Source organism: Oncorhynchus gorbuscha, linkage group LG09, assembly GCF_021184085.1.
Source record: "Oncorhynchus gorbuscha isolate QuinsamMale2020 ecotype Even-year linkage group LG09, OgorEven_v1.0, whole genome shotgun sequence".
In the NCBI taxonomy this organism is placed as follows: Eukaryota; Metazoa; Chordata; class Actinopteri; order Salmoniformes; family Salmonidae; genus Oncorhynchus; species Oncorhynchus gorbuscha.
Genome location: NC_060181.1, coordinates 12116769 through 12137711, shown reverse-complemented (window position 1 = coordinate 12137711; position 20943 = coordinate 12116769). Strand labels below are relative to the sequence as shown.

At 44.4% G+C, this 20943-nt stretch overlaps 1 protein-coding gene across 2 annotated transcripts in view; it reads left to right on the top strand.

Moving 5' to 3' along the window:
* The window catches only part of LOC124043174 (transcription factor Sp4-like), a 22828-nt gene extending 3513 nt beyond the window's left edge, over window positions 1–19315 (top strand). The window contains exons 3-14 of one of the 2 annotated variants that reach the window (XM_046361447.1): window positions 3590–3667; window positions 5458–5751; window positions 6380–6594; window positions 9691–10201; window positions 10363–10437; window positions 10589–10666; window positions 10824–10904; window positions 11176–11440; window positions 12466–12664; window positions 12891–12958; window positions 15883–16014; window positions 17844–19315. In XM_046361447.1, coding sequence (XP_046217403.1) covers window positions 3590–3667; window positions 5458–5751; window positions 6380–6594; window positions 9691–10201; window positions 10363–10437; window positions 10589–10666; window positions 10824–10904; window positions 11176–11440; window positions 12466–12664; window positions 12891–12958; window positions 15883–16014; window positions 17844–18121 — 2274 coding nt within the window. In that variant the 3' untranslated portion in view covers window positions 18122–19315. The remainder of the gene's footprint in view (window positions 1–3589; window positions 3668–5457; window positions 5752–6379; window positions 6595–9690; window positions 10202–10362; window positions 10438–10588; window positions 10667–10823; window positions 10905–11175; window positions 11441–12465; window positions 12665–12890; window positions 12959–15882; window positions 16015–17843) is intronic. The other variant, XM_046361449.1, reaches the window with a different exon arrangement.
* Window positions 19316–20943: the final 1628 nt, after the last annotated feature.

Genomic DNA, 20943 nt, shown 5'->3' with positions numbered 1-20943 from the left:
CTGTCTCTTCTCTCTACTGTCTCTGTCTCTTCTCTCTCTACTGTCTCTGTCTCTTCTCTCTACTGTCTCTGTCTCTTCTCTCTACTGTCTCTGTCTCTTCTCTCTCTACTGTCTCTTCTCTCTCTACTGTCTCTGTCTCTTCTCTCTACTGTCTCTGTCTCTTCTCTCTACTGTCTCTGTCTCTTCTCTCTACTGTCTCTGTCTCTTCTACTCTCTACTGTCTCTGTCTCTTCTCTCTACTGTCTCTGTATCTTCTCTCTCTACTGTCTCTGTCTTCTCTCTCTACTGTCTCTGTCTTTTCTCTCTACTGTCTCTGTCTTTTCTCTCTCTACTGTCTCTGTCTCTTCTCTCTCTACTCTCTCTGTCTCTTCTCTCTACTGTCTCTGTCTTCTCTCTCTACTGTCTCTGTCTTTTCTCTCTACTGTCTCTGTCTTCTCTCTCTACTGTCTCTGTCTTTTCTCTCTACTGTCTCTGTCTCTTCTCTCTCTACTGTCTCTGTCTTCTCTCTCTACTGTCTCTGTCTTTTCTCTCTACTGTCTCTGTCTTTTCTCTCTCTACTGTCTCTGTCTCTTCTCTCTCTACTCTCTCTGTCTCTTCTCTCTACTGTCTCTTCTCTCTCTACTGTCTCTGTCTCTTCTCTCTCTACTGTCTCTGTCTTCTCTCTCTACTGTCTCTGTCTCTTCTCTCTACTGTCTCTGTATCTTCTCTCTCTACTGTCTCTGTCTCTTCTCTCTACTGTCTCTGTCTTTTCTCCCTCTACTGTCTCTGTCTCTTCTCTCTACTGTCTCTGTCTCTTCTCTCTCTACTGTCTCTGTCTCTTCTCTCTCTACTGTCTCTGTCTCTTCTGTCTGTCTCTTCTCTCTACTGTCTCTGTCTCTTCTCTCTCTACTGTCTCTTCTCTCTCTACTGTCTCTGTCTCTTCTCTCTCTACTGTCTCTGTCTCTTCTCTCTACTGTCTCTGTCTCTTCTCTCTACTGTCTCTGTCTCTTCTCTCTACTGTCTCTGTCTCTTCTACTCTCTACTGTCTCTGTCTCTTCTCTCTACTGTCTCTGTATCTTCTCTCTCTACTGTCTCTGTCTTCTCTCTCTACTGTCTCTGTCTTTTCTCTCTACTGTCTCTGTCTTTTCTCTCTCTACTGTCTCTGTCTCTTCTCTCTCTACTCTCTCTGTCTCTTCTCTCTACTGTCTCTGTCTTCTCTCTCTACTGTCTCTGTCTTTTCTCTCTACTGTCTCTGTCTTCTCTCTCTACTGTCTCTGTCTTTTCTCTCTACTGTCTCTGTCTCTTCTCTCTCTACTGTCTCTGTCTTCTCTCTCTACTGTCTCTGTCTTTTCTCTCTACTGTCTCTGTCTTTTCTCTCTCTACTGTCTCTGTCTCTTCTCTCTCTACTCTCTCTGTCTCTTCTCTCTACTGTCTCTTCTCTCTCTACTGTCTCTGTCTTCTCTCTCTACTGTCTCTGTCTCTTCTCTCTACTGTCTCTGTATCTTCTCTCTCTACTGTCTCTGTCTTTTCTCCCTCTACTGTCTCTGTCTCTTCTCTCTACTGTCTCTGTCTCTTCTCTCTCTACTGTCTCTGTCTCTTCTCTCTCTACTGTCTCTGTCTCTTCTGTCTGTCTCTTCTCTCTACTGTCTCTGTCTCTACTCTCTACTGTCTCTGTCTCTTCTCTCTACTGTCTGTCTCTTCTCTCTACTGTCTCTGTCTCTTCTCTCTACTGTCTCTGTCTCTTCTCTCTCTACTGTCTCTCTCTTCTCTCAATTTCATGGGAAACGTGTTAACATTGCCAAAGCAAGTGAGGTAGATAATATATAAAGTGAATATATAAAGTGAAATAAACAATAAAAATGAACAGTAAACATTACACATACAGAAGTCAAAGCAATAAAGACATTACAAATGTCATAATATATATATACAGTGTTTTAACAATGTAGAAATGGTAAAGGACACAAGATAAAATAAGCATAAATATGGGTTGTATTTACAATGGTGTGTGTTCTTCACTGGTTGCCCTTTTCTTGTGGCAACAGGTCACAAATCTTGCTGCTGTGATGTCACACTGTCTCTCTGTCTCTTCTCTCTATTGTCTCTTTCTTTTCTCTCTCTACTGTCTCTCTCTTCTCTCTCTGTCTTCTCTCTCTCTCTTTCTGTCTCTCTCTAATGTCTCTCTCTCTGTCTCTCTCTGTCTCTCTTTACTGTCTCTCTCTTCTGTCTCTTCTGTCTCTCTCTAATGTCTCTCTCTCTGTCTCTTCTCTCTCTCTGTCTCTCTCTGTCTCTCTCTTCTCTCTCTGTCTCTTCTCTCTCTCTATCTCTCTCTACTGTCTCTCTCTTCTCTCTCTGTCTCCTCTCTCTCTCTCTCTCTCTCTCTCTGTCTCTCTCTAATGTCTCTCTCTGTCTCTCTCTACTGTCTCTCTCTCTTCTCTCTCTGTCTCTTCTCTCTCTACTGTCTCTCTCTCTTCTCTCTCTGTCTCTTCTCTCTCTACTGTCTCTCCCTCTTCTCTCTCTGTCTCTTCTCTCTACTGTCTCTCTCTCTTCTCTCTCTGTCTCTTCTCTCTACTGTCTCTCTCTCTTCTCTCTCTGTCTCTTCTCTCTCTTTGTCTCTGTCTCAATTCAATTGAAGGGCTTTATTGGTATGGGAAACATATGTTTACGTTGCCAATGCAAGTGAAATAGATAATAAACATGTGTTAGTTCTTCACTGGTTGCCCTTTTATTGTGGAAAGAGGTCACAAATATTGCTGCTGTGATGGCACGTTGTGGTATTTCACCTAGTAGATATGGGAGTTAATCAAAATTGGATTTGTTTTTTGAATTCTTTGTGGGTCTGTGTAAATCATCTCATTTTGTGGGCAGTGTGCACATAGCCTGTCTTCTCTTGAGAGCCAGGTCTACCTTTCTCAATAGCAAGGCTATGCTCACTGAGTCTGTACATAGTCAAAGATTTCCTTAAATTTGGGTCAGTCACTGTGGTCAGGTATTCTGCCACCATGTACTCTCTGATTAGGGCCAGAAAGCATTCCAGTTTGCAAAGTTTTTTGGTTAATTCTTTACAATGTAATTCTATTTTTGTTTTCTCATGATTTGGTTGGGTCTAATTGTGTTGCTGTCCTGGGGCTCTGTGGGGTCTATTTGTCTTTGTGAACAAAGGACCAGCTTGCTGAGGGGACTCTTCTCCAGGTTCATGTCCCTGTAGGTGATGGCTTTGTTATGGAAGGTTTGGGAATCGCTTCCTTTTAGGTCTTTGCAGATTTTTACAGCTATTTTGTGGATGTTGATCTCTCTCGCTCTCTCTCTCTGTCTGTCTGTCTGTCTGTCTGTCTGTCTGTCTGTCTGTCTGTCTGTCTGTCTGTCTGTCTGTCTGTCTGTCTGTCTCTCTGTCTCTCTGTCTCTCTGTCTCTCTGTCTCTCTGTCTCTCTGTCTGTCTCTCTGTCTCTCTGTCTCTCTCTGTCTCTGTCTCTCTGTCTCTGTCTCTCTCTGTCTCTCTCTCTCTCTCTGTCAATTTTTGTATGTTCTCTGTGTATGAATGTGCGTTCTATTTTTTTTAATTTCTCCTTATCTCTCTCTCGGTGTGTGTGTGTGTGTGTGTTCTCCCTAGGATTCCCAGACGTCTCCTCTAGCCCTGCTGGCTGCAACCTGCAGTAAGATAGGAGTTCAGGGAGGAGTGGAGGGACAGGTGGTTAAATGCATTAATATGTACAGTGCCTTCAGAGAGTATTCATTCCCCTTGATTTATTCCACATGTTGTTGTGTTACAGCCTCACTTCAAAATGCATTTAATTGCCTTGTTTTCTCACCCAATCCACAAAACCCCATAATGACAAAGTGAAAACATGTTTTTAGAAATGTTTGCAAATGTATAGAAAGTGAAATACATAAAAATCTAATTTACACACATGTTCGAATCACCTTTGGCAGCAATTACAGCTGTGAGTCTTTCTAGGTGGGTCTCTAAGAGCTTTGCACACCTGAAGTGGGCAATATTTACCCATTATTCTTCAGAACATTATTCAAGCTCTGTCAAATTGGTTGCTGATCATCGCTAGACAACCATTTGTTTTTGTCTTGCCATATATGTTCAGTCAAAACTGTAACTCTGCCACTCAAGAACATTCACTGTCTTCTTGGTAAGCAAGTGTAGATTTGGCCTTGTGTTTTAGGTTATTGTCCTGCTGAAAAGTGAATTCATCTCCCAGTGTCTGTTGGGAAGTAGACTGTACCAGATTTTCCTCTAAGAGTTTGCCTGTGCTTAGCTCTATTACAGTAATTTCTTTATCCTGAAATACTCCCCAGTCCTTGACGATTACAAGCATACCCATAACATGATGCAGCCACCACTATGCTTGGTACTCAGTAATGTGTGTGTTGGGTTTGCCCAAAACAAAACACTTTGTATTCAGGAAAAAAAAGTGAAATGCTTTGCCACATTTTCTGCAGTAATTACTTTAGTGCAATGTTGCAAACAGGATGCATGTTTTGAAATATTTGTGCTCTGTACAGGTTTCCTTCTTCACTCTGTCAATTAGGTTAGTGTTGTGGTTACTCCATCCCCAGTTTTCTATCACAGCCATTAAACTGTGTAGCTGTTTTAAAGTCACCTTTGACCTCATGGTGAAATCCCTGAGCAGTTTCTTCCCTATCCTGCAACTGAGTTAGGAAGGACGCCTGTATCTTTGTAGTGACTGGGTGTATTGATACACCCTCCAGAGCTTAATTCATAACTTCACTATGCTCAAAGGGGTATTCAATGTCTGCTTTTTAAATGTTTACCCATCTAGCAATAGGAGCCCTTCTTTGTGAGGCATTAGAAAACCTCCCTGGTCTTTGTGGGAGAATCTGTGTTTGAAATTCACTGTTTGACTGAGGGACCTTATAGATGTATGTGTGTGGTACAGAGATGAGGTAGTCATTCAAAAAGCATTATTGCACACACAGTGATACCATGCAACTAATGTGACCTAATAAGCAAATGTGTACTCCTGAACTTATTTAGGCCTGCCTTAACAAAGAGATTGAATACTTATTGACTCAAGACATTTAAGATTTTTTTTATGAATTTGTAAACATTTTGAAAAACAATTCCACTTTGACATTAAGGGGTATTGTGACAAAAAAATCTTAATTGAATTAATTTTTCATTCAGGCTGTAACACAACAAAATGTTGAAAAGGTCAAAGGGCGTGAATACTTTCTGAAAGCTCTATAACTGAACTTTTTGCTGTCGTACTTGTTGTTGGAAATGTAAGGTCTATAATAATAATAAACTATAAAGGCTTTTACATGCGAACAGGTTCCAAGGCATTATACCTGCAGACTTTCAGTGTCTCTGTGTTGAATGAGCTTCCGGCTGCAGGGGGGCCAGATACATCTAGACCCGGGAATCAGACTTAAGTTCCTACTTTAGTACCTTTGTTCAAAAACGTTTTCCTATTCTTTTATTGATGGTTTATGTATGTTTATTTGCAGGTGCAGGGTGGACAGTTCCAGGGTCATATAGTTGTCGACGCAGCAGGTAATCAGACTCTGGTTCAGCAGCAGATGGAACTGGTTCCTGCCCAGTTCACTGGAAACGGCTGGCAGATCATCACTACTGCTCCCCAAATGGCCAAGGACACTGCCAATCAACCCGTCGCCGTGACGCTGGCCACCACTCCAGCCAATGACAGTGCTCCGGCAGGCCGTAAGATGAAGGCTGTGGGCGGGACTAACACCGTAGCAGCCAATCAGCAGGTGCAGCAGCAGCAGTTCCAGATCATCCAGGTGTGTGAGTGAGTGTATAGAAGGGAATGTTAGGGCCTCCTGGGTGGCGCAGTGGTTAAGGGCTAGCTGTGGGTTCGCGCCCAGGCTCTGCTGCGACCGGGAGGTCCGTGGGGCGACACACAATTGGCCTAGCGTCGTCCGGGTTAGGGAGGGGTTGGCCGGTAGGGATGTCCTTGTCTCGTCGCGCACCAGCGACTCCTGTGGCGGGCCGGGCGCAGTGCGCACTAACCAAGGTTGCCAGGTGCACAGTGTTTCCTCCGACACTTTGGTGCGGCTTGCTTCCAGGTTGGACGCGCGCTGTGTTAAGAAGCAGTACGGCTGGTTGGGTCGTGTTTCAGAGGTCACATGACTTTCAGCCTTCGTCTCTCCCGAGTCCGTAACGGAGTTGTTGCAATGAGACAAGATGGTAGCTACTAACAATTGGATACTACGAAATTTGGGAGAAAAAAAGGTCACATTTTTTTTTTTTTAAAGAAGGGAATGTTGTCTGACTGAGAATAGACTGTTGTCTGACTTAGACATGTGTGGTGGATTACTCTGTGTTGTACTATATCTGTGTTAGAGTTCAGAACATTCCCACCTAATGACACTGTTTTTATGTCATGTTAATGTTTTGGTCCCTGTCCAGGTGCAAAACATGCCGTCGTCTGGGGGTGGGGTCCAATACCAGGTGATCCCCCACCTGCAGACGGCCGACGGCCAACAGATCCACATCAGCCCCCAGACTGCATCCCTGGGGGGCCAACAGATCCACATCAGCCCCCAGACTGCATCCCTGGGGGGCCAACAGATCCACATCAGCCCCCAGACTGCATCCCTGGGCGGGCAGCACATTCACATCAGGTGGGTGGCAGCTGGTCTAGTGCAGTGGTTCTCAAAACTCTCCTCAGGGACCCCCAGATGTTTACATGTATGTTGTCGCCCTGAACGAACTCACCTGATGCACCTGGTCAACTCACCTGATTCACCTGGTCAACTCACCTGATGCACCTAGTCAAGGGCTTGATGATTAGTTGACCAGTTTAATCAGGTGAGCGAGCTGTGGAATAGTTCAAATACATGGAGTGACTGAAGGTCCCCGAGTCGAGGTTTGAAAATCCCTGGTCTAGAGGTTAGAGAGATGGTAGACAGGTGGTCTAGAGGTTAGAGAGGTGGTAAACAGGTGGTCTAGAGGTTAGAGAGGTGGTCTAGAGGTTAGAGAGGTGGTCTCGAGGTTAGAGAGGTGGTAGACAGGTGGTCTAGAGGTTGGAGAGGTGGTAAACAGGTGGTCTAGAGGTTAGAGAGGTGGTCTAGAGGTTAGAGAGGTGGTCTCGAGGTTAGAGAGGTGGTAGACAGGTGGTCTAGAGGTTAGAGAGGTGGTCTAGGGGTTAGAGATGTGGTAGACAGGTGGTCTAGAGGTTAGAGAGGTGGTCTAGGGGTTAGAGAGATGGTAGACAGGTGGTCTAGAGATTGGAGAGGTGGTAAACAGGTGGTCTAGAGGTTAGAGAGGTGGTCTAGAGGTTAGAGAGGTGGTAGACAGGTGGTCTAGGGGTTAGAGAGGTGGTAGACAGGTGGTCTAGAGGTTAGAGAGGTGGTCTAGAGGTTAGAGAGGTGGTAGACAGGTGGTCTAGAGGTTAGAGAGGTGGTCTAGAGGTTAGAGAGGTGGTCTAGAGGTTAGAGAGGTGGTAAACAGGTGGTCTAGAGGTTAGAGAGATGGTCTAGAGGTTAGAGAGGTGGTCTAGAGGTTAGGGAGGTGGTAGACAGGTGGTCTAGAGGTGGTAGACAGGTGGTCTAGAGGTTAGAGAGGTGGTCTAGAGGTTAGAGAGGTGGTAGACAGGTGGTCTAGAGGTTAGAGAGGTGGTCTAGAGGTTAGAGAGGTGGTAGACAGGTGGTCTAGAGGTTGGAGAGGTGGTCTAGAGGTTGGAGAGGTGGTCTAGAGGTTGGAGAGGTGGTCTAGAGGTTAGAGAGGTGGTAGACAGGTGGTCTAGAGGTGGTAGACAGGTGGTCTAGAGGTTAGAGAGGTGGTCTAGAAGTTAGAGAGGTGGTAGACAGGTGGTCTAGAGGTTAGAGAGGTGGTCTAGAGGTTGGAGAGGTGGTCTAGAGGTTGGAGAGGTGGTCTAGGGGTTAGAGAGGTGGTAGACAGGTGGTCTAGAGGTGGTAGACAGGTGGTCTAGAGGTTAGAGAGGTGGTCTAGAAGTTAGAGAGGTGGTAGACAGGTGGTCTAGGGGTTAGAGATGTGGTAGACAGGTGGTCTAGAGGTTAGAGAGGTGGTCTAGAGGTTAGAGAGATGGTAGACAGGTGGTCTAGAGGTTAGAGAGGTGGTAGACAGGTGGTCTAGAGGCTATAGAGGTGGTAAACAGGTGGTCTAGAGGTTGGAGAGGTGGTCTCGAGATTGGAGAGGTGGTCTCGAGGTTGGAGAGGTGGTCTCGAGGTTGGAGAGGTGGCCTCGAGGTTGGAGAGGTGGTCTAGAGGTTGGAGAGGTGGTCTAGAGGTTGGAGAGGTGGTCTAGAGATTAGAGAGGTGGTAGACAGGTGGTCTAGAGGTTGGAGAGCTGGTCTAGAGGTTGGAGAGCTGGTCTAGAGGTTGGAGAGGTGGTAGACAGGTTGTCTAGAGGTTAGAGAGGTGGTCTAGAGGTTAGAGAGTTGGTAGACAGGTGGTCTAGAGGTTGGAGAGGTGGTCTAGAGGTTGGAGAGGTGGTCTAGAGGTTGGAGAGGTGGTCTAGAGGTTAGAGAGGTGGTAGACAGGTGGTCTAGAGGTGGTAGACAGGTGGTCTAGAGGTTAGAGAGGTGGTCTAGAAGTTAGAGAGGTGGTAGACAGGTGGTCTAGAGGTTGGAGAGGTGGTCTAGAGGTTGGAGAGGTGGTCTAGAGGTTGGAGAGGTGGTCTAGAGGTTGGAGAGGTGGTCTAGAGGTTAGAGAGGTGGTAGACAGGTGGTCTAGAGGTGGTAGACAGGTGGTCTAGAGGTTAGAGAGGTGGTCTAGAAGTTAGAGAGGTGGTAGACAGGTGGTCTAGGGGTTAGAGATGTGGTAGACAGGTGGTCTAGAGGTTAGAGAGGTGGTCTAGAGGTTAGAGAGATGGTAGACAGGTGGTCTAGAGGTTAGAGAGGTGGTAGACAGGTGGTCTAGAGGCTATAGAGGTGGTAAACAGGTGGTCTCGAGGTTGGAGAGGTGGTCTCGAGGTTGGAGAGGTGGTCTCGAGGTTGGAGAGGTGGTCTAGAGGTTGGAGAGGTGGTCTAGAGGTTGGAGAGGTGGTCTAGAGATTAGAGAGGTGGTAGACAGGTGGTCTAGAGGTTGGAGAGCTGGTCTAGAGGTTGGAGAGCTGGTCTAGAGGTTGGAGAGCTGGTCTAGAGGTTGGAGAGCTGGTCTAGAGGTTGGAGAGCTGGTCTAGAGGTTGGAGAGCTGGTAGACAGGTGGTAGACAGGTGGTGTAGAGGTTAGAGAGGTGGTAAACAGGTGGTCTAGAGGTTACAGAGGTGGTCTAGAGGTTGGAGAGATGGTCTCGAGGTTGGAGAGGTGGTCTCGAGATTAGAGAGGTGGTAGACAGGTGGTCTAGAGGTTGGAGAGGTGGTCTAGAGGTGGTAGACAGGTGGTCTAGAGGTTAGAGAGGTGGTAGACAGGTGGTCTAGAGGTTAGAGAGGCGGTCTAGAGGTTGGAGAGGTGGTCTAGAGGTTGGAGAGATGGTCTAGAGGTTGGAGAGGTGGTCTAGAGGTTAGAGAGGTGGTCTAGAGGTTAGAGAGGTGGTCTAGAGGTTAGAGAGGTGGTCTAGAGGTTAGAGAGGTGGTCTAGAGGTTAGAGAGGTGGTCTAGAGGTTGGAGAGGTGGTCTAGAGGTTGGAGAGGTGGTCTAGAGATTAGAGAGGTGGTCTAGAGGTTAGACAAGCGGTCTAGAGGTTAGACAGACGCTTTGGGCCATAAAAACGAAACGTTTTTAGATGGGAACAGATAAAGTTATTCTATTCTATTCAGTCCGGCCCAGGGGGGTCTACCAGAGCAGGTCCAGCTGATCCAGAACCAATCCCAGACCCAGGCAATCCTACAGCCAGCCAATCAGCAAGCCATCCTCACTAGTTCAGCCAATCAGACGTTGCAGCTTCGTTCCGCCCAGTCCTTCCCGTTGCAGATGCAGACCTTACAGGGCTCCCAGACCCAGGTCATGACTACAGTACCCATAAACATCGGCGGTATGACCCTCGCCCTGCCGGTCATGAATAATTTAGCAGGGAGTGGAGCCGTGCAGCTTGTCCAATCAGCCGATGGTAGCTTTACCGTAGCTAACGGCAACCAGCTTGTAACGACAACTGCAGCGGCGGTGTCCGGGGCAGTCACTGGTACCGGGTCGTCTGGTGGTACTATAACAACTGTTGCCGGGGGGGATGGAGCGTCGACAGACGGAACACAGCTGAGTTCTGTAGCCGGGTCGGACGGAGGTTCGGAGAGAGACACACAGAACCAACCCAGCGACCAGGACTCTCAGATGGTATGTGTGTTTGTGTGACTAAACATCTGTGATGTAAAGGGATTTATTGATTGATTGTTTGGTTGATTAATGACTGCATTGATTGGTTGATTGATTGTTTGGTTGATTAATTAATGTATTGATTGGTTGATTAGTTGTTTGGTTGTTTGCTTGATTGACAGGTCCAGAGCCAGGCCAACGGACTGCAGGTCCAATCAGATCCTCCAGGGACCATCCAGCAGGTCATCGTGGGACAGGTGGGTTCTACTCCTCTTATTTGACCTTTAACCTTCTATTCTACTTTATTCTACTCTATTCTACTCTATTCTACTCTATTCTATTCAAGTATGATATGGGAATATACTATAATAAATTATATTCTAAGTAGTTGTTATTATCATTGTCCAGATGGGCAACCAGTTGTTGCAGCAGATCCAGATTCAGCCACAGCAGATCACTCAGGCCCAGATCCAGCCACAGAACCAGGTAATACACACACACACACACACACACACACACACACACACACACACACACACACACACACACACACACACACACACACACACACACACACACACACACACACACACACACTGTGAATCCGCAGAAAGTGTGTAAACTCTGTGTTTGTTTCTACCAGTTCCAGGGCCAGCAGATCCAAACCTTTCAGTTAGGACCAGGCGGGACCCTACAGCCCATACAAGCCTTCCAGAACCAACAGGTAAGTAGCCAGCTGCTCCCTCTTCTCTTTCTTAGTTGCTTCGTTCCCACTCCTTTGTACCTGGGGATTTGAGGGATATTTTGGGGCAGTAAATTAGACATGATAAATAAATCTGAAAGCTTATTTTTCTTCTATCGTCAATGATTTTAATGTGTGTTTTATTGATTTGATTTGAATTGAATTTCTGAATGATTTTAATGTGTGTTTTATTGATTTGAATTGAATTTCTGAATGATTGTATATCCTATTTGTATTCATTGATTTCCTCCAGGTTCTGATCCGAACCCCAACCCTCTCTCCGTCGGGTCAGATCACGTGGCAGACCCTGCAGCTCCCCGGGGGAATGTCTGTGCCACAGCAGCTGACCCTGGCCCCTGTGGGCGGGGGGGGATTCATGCAGCTGGGGGGGGCTCCCCTGACGCTGAGCGCAGCCCAGATCAACCCTGGGTCGGGGGTGCAGACAGTCAGCATTGCCGGGCTGGGCACCACTGGGGTACAGATGCAGGGGGTACCCCTCACCTTCACTGGACTACAGGGTAAAACACAGAGAGAGACAGAGACACACACACAGAGAGAGACAGATACAGAGACACACAAAGACAGAGAGAGAGAGTGAGAGAGAGTCAGACAGAGAGAGACAGAGACCCACACAGAGAAAGAGAGAGACAGACAGACAGAGAAAGAGAGAGACAGACAGAGAGAGAGAGAGACAGACAGAGAAAGAGAGACAGACAGAGAAAGGGAGAGACAGACAGAGAGAAACAGAGAGAGAGAGAGGGAAACAGACAGACAGAGAAAGAGAGAGACAGACAGACAGAGAGGGAAACAGACAGAGAAAGAGAGACAGACCGAGAGAGAGAGAGAGAGAGACAGACAGACAGACAGACAGACAGACAGACAGACAGACAGACAGAGAGAAACAGACAGAGAAAGAGAGAGACAGACAGACAGACAGACAGACAGACAGACAGACAGACAGACAGACAGACAGACAGACAGACATGGTGTGTGTTGAGTGTTGTTCTTTATTTTCTGGGGGGGTTGGGAGCAGAGCTATAAAAAAATATATATTGTATTCCACCCTACTGTATTCCACCTTGCTGTATTCCACCTTACTGTATTCCACCTTACTGTATTCCACCCCACTGTATTCCACCCTACTGTATTCCACCTTACTGTATTCCACCTTACTGTATTCTATTCTACCCTACTGTATTCCACCTTGCTGTATTCCACCCTACTGTATTCCACCTTGCTGTATTCCACCCTACTGTATTCCAACCTACTGTATTCCACCTTGCTGTATTCCACCTTGCTGTATTCCACCTTACTGTATTCCACCTTACTGTATTCTATTCCACTCTACTGTATTCTATTCCACCTTGCTGTATTCCACCCTACTGTATTCCACCTTACTGTATTCCACTCTACTGTATTCAATTCCACTCTACTGTATTCTATTCCACTCTACTATATTCCACCCTACTGTATTCCACCTTACTGTATTCCACCTTACTGTATTCCATTCTACTGTATTCTACTCCACTCTACACTCCACCAGGTCAGCAGCAGGGTCAGGAGGGAGGAGTTAAGGTCGAGCCATCCCCGGTGACGGTAACCGCGGGTAACGTTGCGGGGTCATCGCTTAGTCCAGACCAGATGGGTTCTGTCCAGAGTTCATCAGACCAAGAAGGACCGCCCAGCAAGAGGCTTCGCAGGGTGGCGTGCTCCTGTCCGAACTGTAGGGCCGGAGAGGGGAGGTACATGTGTATGCACACACACACTCACACACACACCCATACACACACTCATACACACACTCTCACTCTCACTCTCTATCTCTGACTGTGTGTGTGTGTGTGTGTGTGTGTGTGTGTGTGTGTGTGTGTGTGTGTGTGTGTGTGTGTGTGTGTGTGTGTGTGTGTGTGTGTGTGTGTGTGTGTGTGTGTGTGTGTGTGTGTGTGTGTGTGTGTGTGTGTTTTGCAGGACCATTGGAGACCCATCTAAGAAGAAGCAACATGTGTGTCACATGGAGGGCTGTGGAAAGGTTTACGGTAAGACCAGTCTATACTGTGGAAAGGTTTACGGTAAGACCAGTCTATACTGTGGAAAGGTTTACGGTAAGACCAGTCTATACTGTGGAAAGGTTTACGGTAAGACCAGTCTATACTGTGGAAAGGTTTACGGTAAGACCAGTCTATACTGTGGAAAGGTTTACGGTAAGACCAGTCTATACTGTGGAAAGGTTTACGGTAAGACCAGTCTATACTGTGGAAAGGTTTACGGTAAGACCAGTCTATACTGTGGAAAGGTTTACGGTAAGGCCAGTCTATACTGTGGAAAGGTTTACGGTAAGACCAGTCTGTACTGTGGAAAGGTTTACGGTAAGACCAGTCTGTACTGTGGAAAGGTTTACGGTAAGACCAGTCTATACTGTGGAAAGGTTTACGATAAGACCAGTCTGTACTGTGGAAAGGTTTACGGTAAGACCAGTCTGTACTGTGGAAAGGTCTACGTTAAGACCAGTCTATACTGTGGAAAGGTTTATGGTAAGACCAGTCTGTACTGTGGAAAGGTCTACGTTAAGACCAGTCTATACTGTGGAAAGGTTTACGGTAAGACCAGTATATACTGTGGAAAGGTTTACTGTAAGACCAGTCTGTACTGTGGAAAGGTTTACGGTAAGACCAGTCTATACTGTGGAAAGTCTACGGTAAGACCAGTCTATACTGTGGAAAGGTTTACGGTAAGACCAGTCTACACTGTGGAAAGTTCTACGTTAAGACCAGTCTATACTGTGGAAAGGTTTACGGTAAGACCAGTCTTTACTGTGGAAAGGTTTACGGTAAGACCAGTCTATACTGTGGAAAGGTTTACGGTAAGACCAGTCTTTACTGTGGAAAGGTTTACGGTAAGACCAGTCTATACTGTGGAAAGTCTACGGTAAGACCAGTCTATACTGTGGAAAGGTTTACGATAAGACCAGTCTGTACTGTGGAAAGGTTTACGGTAAGACCAGTCTGTACTGTGGAAAGGTTTACGATAAGACCTTTCCACAGTACAGGGGGCCGGAACGTAATTCAAAATAATTTGTAGACCGCAAATTGACCACAAGAAGCCCAAACAGACTAAAACATAATAATTTCAAACATTACTTACATTTGTATATGATGACCGCATGTCTCCATTATGTGGAGGAATACTTGGAAACGAGAATCTCTTGGATCTGTTTTCCTGCTGTTTATACAGTCTTTCATGTCCAGCAATGAAATAAAATATATACAGTAAACCCACTGCCAGTTGGGAAACCCTGCTGTAGAAAAGAGACTTCCTAGTTTATACTGTAGAAAAGAGACTTCCTAGTTTAAACTGTAGAAAAGAGACTTCCTAGTTTAAACTGTAGAAAAGAGACTTCCTAGTTTATACTGTAGAAAAGAGACTTCCTAGTTTATACTGTAGAAAAGAGACTTCCTAGTTTATACTGTAGAAAAGAGACTTCCTAGTTTAAACTGTAGAAAAGAGACTTCCTAGTTTATACTGTAGAAAAGAGACTTCCTAGTTTATACTGTAGAAAAGAGACTTCCTAGTTTATACTGTAGAAAAGAGACCTCCTAGTTTATACTGTAGAAAAGAGACCTCCTAGTTTATACTGTAGAAAAGAGACTTCCTAGTTTATATTGTAGAAAAGAGACTTCCTAGTTTATACTGTAGAAAAGAGACTTCCTAGTTTAAACTGTAGAAAAGAGACTTCCTAGTTTATACTGTAGAAAAGAGACTTCCTAGTTTAAACTGTAGAAAAGATACTTCCTAGTTTAAACTGTAGAAAAGAGACTTCCTAGTTTATACTGTAGAAAAGAGACTTCCTAGTTTATACTGTAGAAAAGAGACTTCCTAGTTTAAACTGTAGAAAAGAGACTTCCTAGTTTATACTGTAGAAAAGAGACTTCCTAGTTTATACTGTAGAAAAGAGACCTCCTAGTTTATACTGTAGAAAAGAGACCTCCTAGTTTATACTGTAGAAAATAGACTTCCTAGTTTATACTGTAGAAAATAGACTTCCTAGTTTATACTGTAGAAAAGAGACTTCCTAGTTTATACTGTAGAAAAGAGACTTCCTAGTTTATACTGTAGAAAAGAGACTTCCTAGTTTATACTGTAGAAAAGAGACTTCCTAGTTTATACTGTAGAAAAGAGGCTTCCTAGTTTATACTGTAGAAAAGAGACCCCCTAGTTTATACTGTAGAAAAGAGACTTCCTAGTTTATACTGTAGAAAAGAGACTACCTAGTTTATACTGTAGAACATATAGATTTATCAGTCTATACTGTGGAAAAGAGACTTCCTAGTTTATACTGTAGAAAATAGAGGTTTATCAGTCTATACTGTAGAAAATATAGATTTATCAGTCTATACTGTAGAAAAGAGACTTCCTAGTTTATAGTGTAGAAAATAGAGGTTTATCAGTCTATACTGTAGAAAATATAGATTTATCAGTCTATACTGTAGAAAATATAGATTTATCAGTCTATACTGTAGAAAATAGAGGTTTATCAGTTTATACTGTAGAAAATAGAGGTTTATCAGTCTATACTGTAGAAAATAGAGGTTTATCAGTCTATACTGTAGAAAATAGAGGTTTATCAGTCTATACTGTAGAAAATATAGATTTATCAGTCTATACTGTAGAAAAGAGACTTCCTAGTTTATAGTGTAGAAAATAGAGGTTTATCAGTCTATACTGTAGAAAATATAGATTTATCAGTCTATACTGTAGAAAATATAGATTTATCAGTCTATACTGTAGAAAATAGAGGTTTATCAGTTTATACTGTAGAAAATAGAGGTTTATCAGTCTATACTGTAGAAAATAGAGGTTTATCAGTCTATACTGTAGAAAATAGAGGTTTATCAATCTATACTGTAGAAAATATAGATGTATCAGTCTATGAAGAAAAATAATGTAATATTTGATCTATCAGGTAAGACCAGTCACCTGAGAGCTCACCTCCGCTGGCACACAGGAGAACGACCCTTCGTCTGCAACTGGATCTTCTGTGGCAAGAGGTTCACACGCTCGGACGAACTGCAGAGACACAGACGGACACACACAGGTACACACACAGGGACACACACAGGTACACACAGAGGGACACACACAGGTTCACACACAGGGACACACAGGTACACACACAGGTACACACACAGGGACACACAGATACACACACAGGTACACACACAGATACACACACAGGTACACACACAGGTACACACAGGTACACACACACATGCACACAGGGACACACACAGATACACACACAGATACACACACAGGTACACACACAGGTACACACACAGGTACACACACAGGGACACACACAGGGACACACACAGGTACACACACAGGTACACACACAGACACACACAGATACACACACAGATACACACACAGGTTCACACACAGGGAAACACAGGTTCACACACAGGGAAACACAGGTACACACACAGATACACACACAGGTTCACACACAGATATGTCCTGTGTCCAATGATCCCTCAATTTTTTTCCGGCACTGAGCAAATGTCAGATCTGCTGAGCAGAAACTTGAACACTGTGAAAAATTCTGTACAACTTATGGTGAGCGGTTGAACACAGGCTGTTCCCGCTTTAAGTTACAGTAATAACAGTATAGCAGTAATAGCAGTAATAACAGTATACAGTAATAACACTAATAACAGTAATAACAGTCATACAGTAAAACAGTAATTACAGTAATAACAGTAATAACAGTAATACAATAATAGCAGTAATACAGTAATAACAGTCATACAGTAAAACAGTAATTACAGTAATAACAGTAATAACAGTAATACAATAATAGCAGTAATACAGTAATAACAGTCATACAGTAAAACAGTAATAACAGTAATAACAGTAATTACAGTAATAACAGTAATACAGTAATAACAGTAATTACAGTAATAACAGTAATACAATAATAGCAGTAATAACAGTAATACAATAATAGCAGTAAAACAGTAATAACAGTAATACAATAATAGCAGTAAAACAGTAATAACAGTAATACAATAATAGCAGTAATACAATAATTGCAGTAATACAATAATAACAGTAAATACAGTAATAACAGTGGTCAAGTAGGCTGCTGTGGCTATCTGATCGTAATGTAGGCCTACCAGAGTGGCCTACCATTACAAACAATGGAGAAAACGCATCCCGTAACATACACACATATATATATATATATATATATATATATATATATTTTTTATATATATATTTGTATTTTAACTACCCAAGGGGTTTGGGAGGGGAAGGTCGAGTAATACGTCCTCCAAAACATGACCTTCTTAACACCCGCACGCTTAACCCGGAAGCCAGCCGCACCAATGTGTCGGAGGAAACACTGTTTAACTGACGACGGAGTCAGCCTGCAGGCGCCCGGCCCGCCACAAGGAGTCGCTAGAGCGCGATGAGCCAAGGAAAGCCCCCCTCCTGCCAAACACTCCCCTAACCCGGACAACGCTGGGCCAACTGTGCGCCGTCCGATGGGACTTCCGATCACGGCCGGGTTGTGATTCAGCCCGGGATCAAACCCAGATCGGTAGTGCAACCTTAGACCGCTGCGCCTCTGCGTACCTTAGACCGCTGCGCCACTTGGGAGGCCCATCCCATAACATTTTAACATGGAAATAGCTGTTCTGTCATTCAGCCTACAGTAGCAGCCAATGTGTGGTGTTCAATGTAGTCCTACATTCCATGAGACCTTTGAAATAAAACATGCAGGACTTGACAATAAGCTGTTCATCCACTTGTCCTTCAGACAAGGTGACTGAACATGTTCTATGATGTAAGAAACCACTTTACAAAATAAAACGCATCATTGTTCCCATATCATTTGTCTTTCTCCACATCCTCCAGGAGAGAAGAGGTTTGAGTGTCCAGAGTGCAGTAAGCGTTTCATGCGCAGTGACCATCTCTCCAAACACATCAAAACCCACCTGAACAAGAAGGGAGGGGCTTCTCTCGCCATCATCACCACCGACGACATGGAAAATTCTAACCAGGGTTTAGGCTCCTCCCCTCGCATCGTAACTATGGCAACGCTCTCCCAGGACTCTGCCCCCGCCACGCCAACGGCCTCCTCGCCGAATCAAATGGAGGGAGAAGAGGAGGAGGAAGAGGAGGAGTTTGAGTAGTGACCAGTGACCACTTCCTGTGAAAGGAAGAAGCAGGGAGGGCTGACTTCCAGGTTGGTCTCCATGGTTACGCCGTGGCGGTCAGGTGGTAGATTCTTTTTATTATTATTTATTTGTTTTTGAAACGGACTCTAACAGAAGACAAATATGATTGACTGAAAATGACAAACAGACAGAGAAATCTGAATCTAAACTAATAATTGAGTCCAACAACAGTCTAAAGGTATGAATTTGTAGAATGATGTTTAATAACAGAACAGAGGTCAGGAGAAAAGGCACATCTGAACTCGCACTCTATCCCCTATATAGTGCACTACTTTTGGCCAGAGCCTTCTGAGTAGTTTGTTATGTTAGGAAGAGGGTGTCATTTTGGATAGGTTTATTAGACTAGCACAAAACAGTTGTAAAACATCAAGAAGAGACATTGGATGTGTCCCAAATGGCCAGGGTAACCATTTGGAACGCACAAATCTCTATGCACAAAGATGTTCTGTAACTATGGTGATGAGGATGATGATGAAACATGATATGTGGTGTGGTCTAGACTGTTGACAGACAGGTGAGAGGAGCTGGGGTGTGTGTGTGTGTGTGTGTGTGTGTGTGTGTGTGTGTGTGTGTGTGTGTGTGTGTGTGTGTGTGTGTGTGTGTGTGTGTGTGTGTGTGTGTGTGTGTGTGTGTGTGTGTGTGTGTGTGTGTGTGTGTGTGTGTGTGTGTGTGTGTGTGTGTGTGTGTGTGTGTGTGTTTCAACAGGACTATAGTTCTAGTAAAGACGATCTGATAAACAGAAGAAAGACAATACAAGGAGGAATAAACTTCTAAAAGAGTAGAAAAAAGCAGATTTATAAATGATGCATTCCTAGAAAGAAACGCTTGGCATTTTAAATATTTGTTTCTATAAAACTACCAATCGAGCTTTCTTTCTCCCAACAGGCTGTTTACTGAAAGCAATACTATAAGACAATCCTAGTGAAACCATGTTTACATTAAAGAGAGGAAAAGGAAAGGTTTATTTTGGTATGAAACAGCCAATCAGCTCACAGCGTTCTCAAGGTATACTGACGCCATCATACACAGCGGCGTCACTTCCTGCTCGATGATGTCATATTGCTGAGTGCACCTTTTAAGATGTAGCTCTGCCAGGGTTGGTGGGTGGGTGGGTAGGACAGTGTCAGTAAGCAGCGCTTATGTCAAGTCACCCCCCTCAGACACTCAGAGCAGCAGATATTGTCACATCCCGTTAAGAATACAGCAGTGATGTGACTCAATCATCGGACCTTAATACATGTAGAAACTTGTAGAAAAGATCAATGTCTGAAATCAATGAGATACATTCCAGTATTGAGACATTTTCCAGATACACAACATGACCAAAAGTATGTGGACACCTGCTCGTCGAACATCTCGTTCCAAAATCATGGGCTTTAATATGGAGTAGGTCCCCCCTCTTTGCGGCTATAGCAGCCTCCACTCTTCTGGGAAGGATTTCCACTAGATGTTGGAACATTGCTGCGGGGACTTGCTTCTATTCAGCCACAAGAACATTGGTGAGGTCGGGCACTGATGTTGGGCGATTAGGCCTGGTTTGCAGTCAGCGTTCCAAAGGTGTTCGATGGGGTTGAGGTCAGGGCTCTGTGCAGGGCAGTCAAGTTGGCGGTGCCGTTCTGTGAGTTTGTGTGGCCTACCACGTTGCCTCTGAGCCGTTGTTTCTCCTAGACGTTTCCGCGTCACAATAACAGCACTTACAGTTGACCGGGGCTGCTCTAGCAGGGCAGACATTTTACAAACTGACTTGTTGGAAAGGTGGCATCCTATGACAGTGCGACGTTGAAAGTCACTGAGCTCTTCAGTACAGGCCATTCTACTGCCAACGTTTGTCTATGGAGATTGCATGGTTGTGTGCTCGATTTAATACACCTGTCAGCAACGGGTGTGGCTGAAATAGCCACTAATTTGAAGGGGTGTCCACATACTTTTGTATATATATATAGTGCATCTATTAGTCCTATTTCAAGTCATTAGAGATAATCCATCAACAGTAACAGAGTTCCCGTGTGATTTGACGTTGGCGCTGCTTCCTCGGCATTGCGAAGGCCCCCTGTGTGTGAGTCCTGGTACTACGCCTTAACACAAGCAGTACATACCCCCCCCATGCTCACTTCTGCTTTCTGTGTGATGGACAGAGAGAGGACGCAGGAAGACAAGGGGTGATGGAGGGGAAAGAAGGGGGTTGTGGGAGGTGGGTAATTCTATTTGCTCCCTGACACGTTTCTGGTGATGTTGGTCTGTGTTCATGTGCGTACATATTTTGTTCTCACCTTTTATTTTTTGGAGGGGGGGGGTCTTTTTATCCCCCCCCCCCCCCCCCCCAGTATGTTCTGACACAGATGATTACTGTGTACAGCTAATTTATTATTCGCCCTGTGTTAATACCTGCCTTTTGCTGGAGTGTATTGTAACCTACGCATTGATCAGAGGTATGTGTAGCATGCTGTGTTTCAGTGCTGTTTTCTCTTCTTTTTATTTATTTTAAACTGATTTTTTCTACGTCCAACTACTCCCCGTCATTTCTACTACTTTCTCGCGCCATAATATGTTTAAAAAATAAATAAAAAGATTAAAGTTTAAAAAAAAATAATAATGAAATGGTTTATATACCAAACAGACGTGGATGTTTTTGGTAATATTTTGTGTGACAACCAGTTTTCTTTAATATTTTCTAGTGACATCTCATTTGTATAATGTTTTTCTAAGCTGTTGTTGGATCTCGATGCTGGCCTCCAAGGCTGCAGGTTCTTCACTGTTGATATTCTAGTGATATTGTA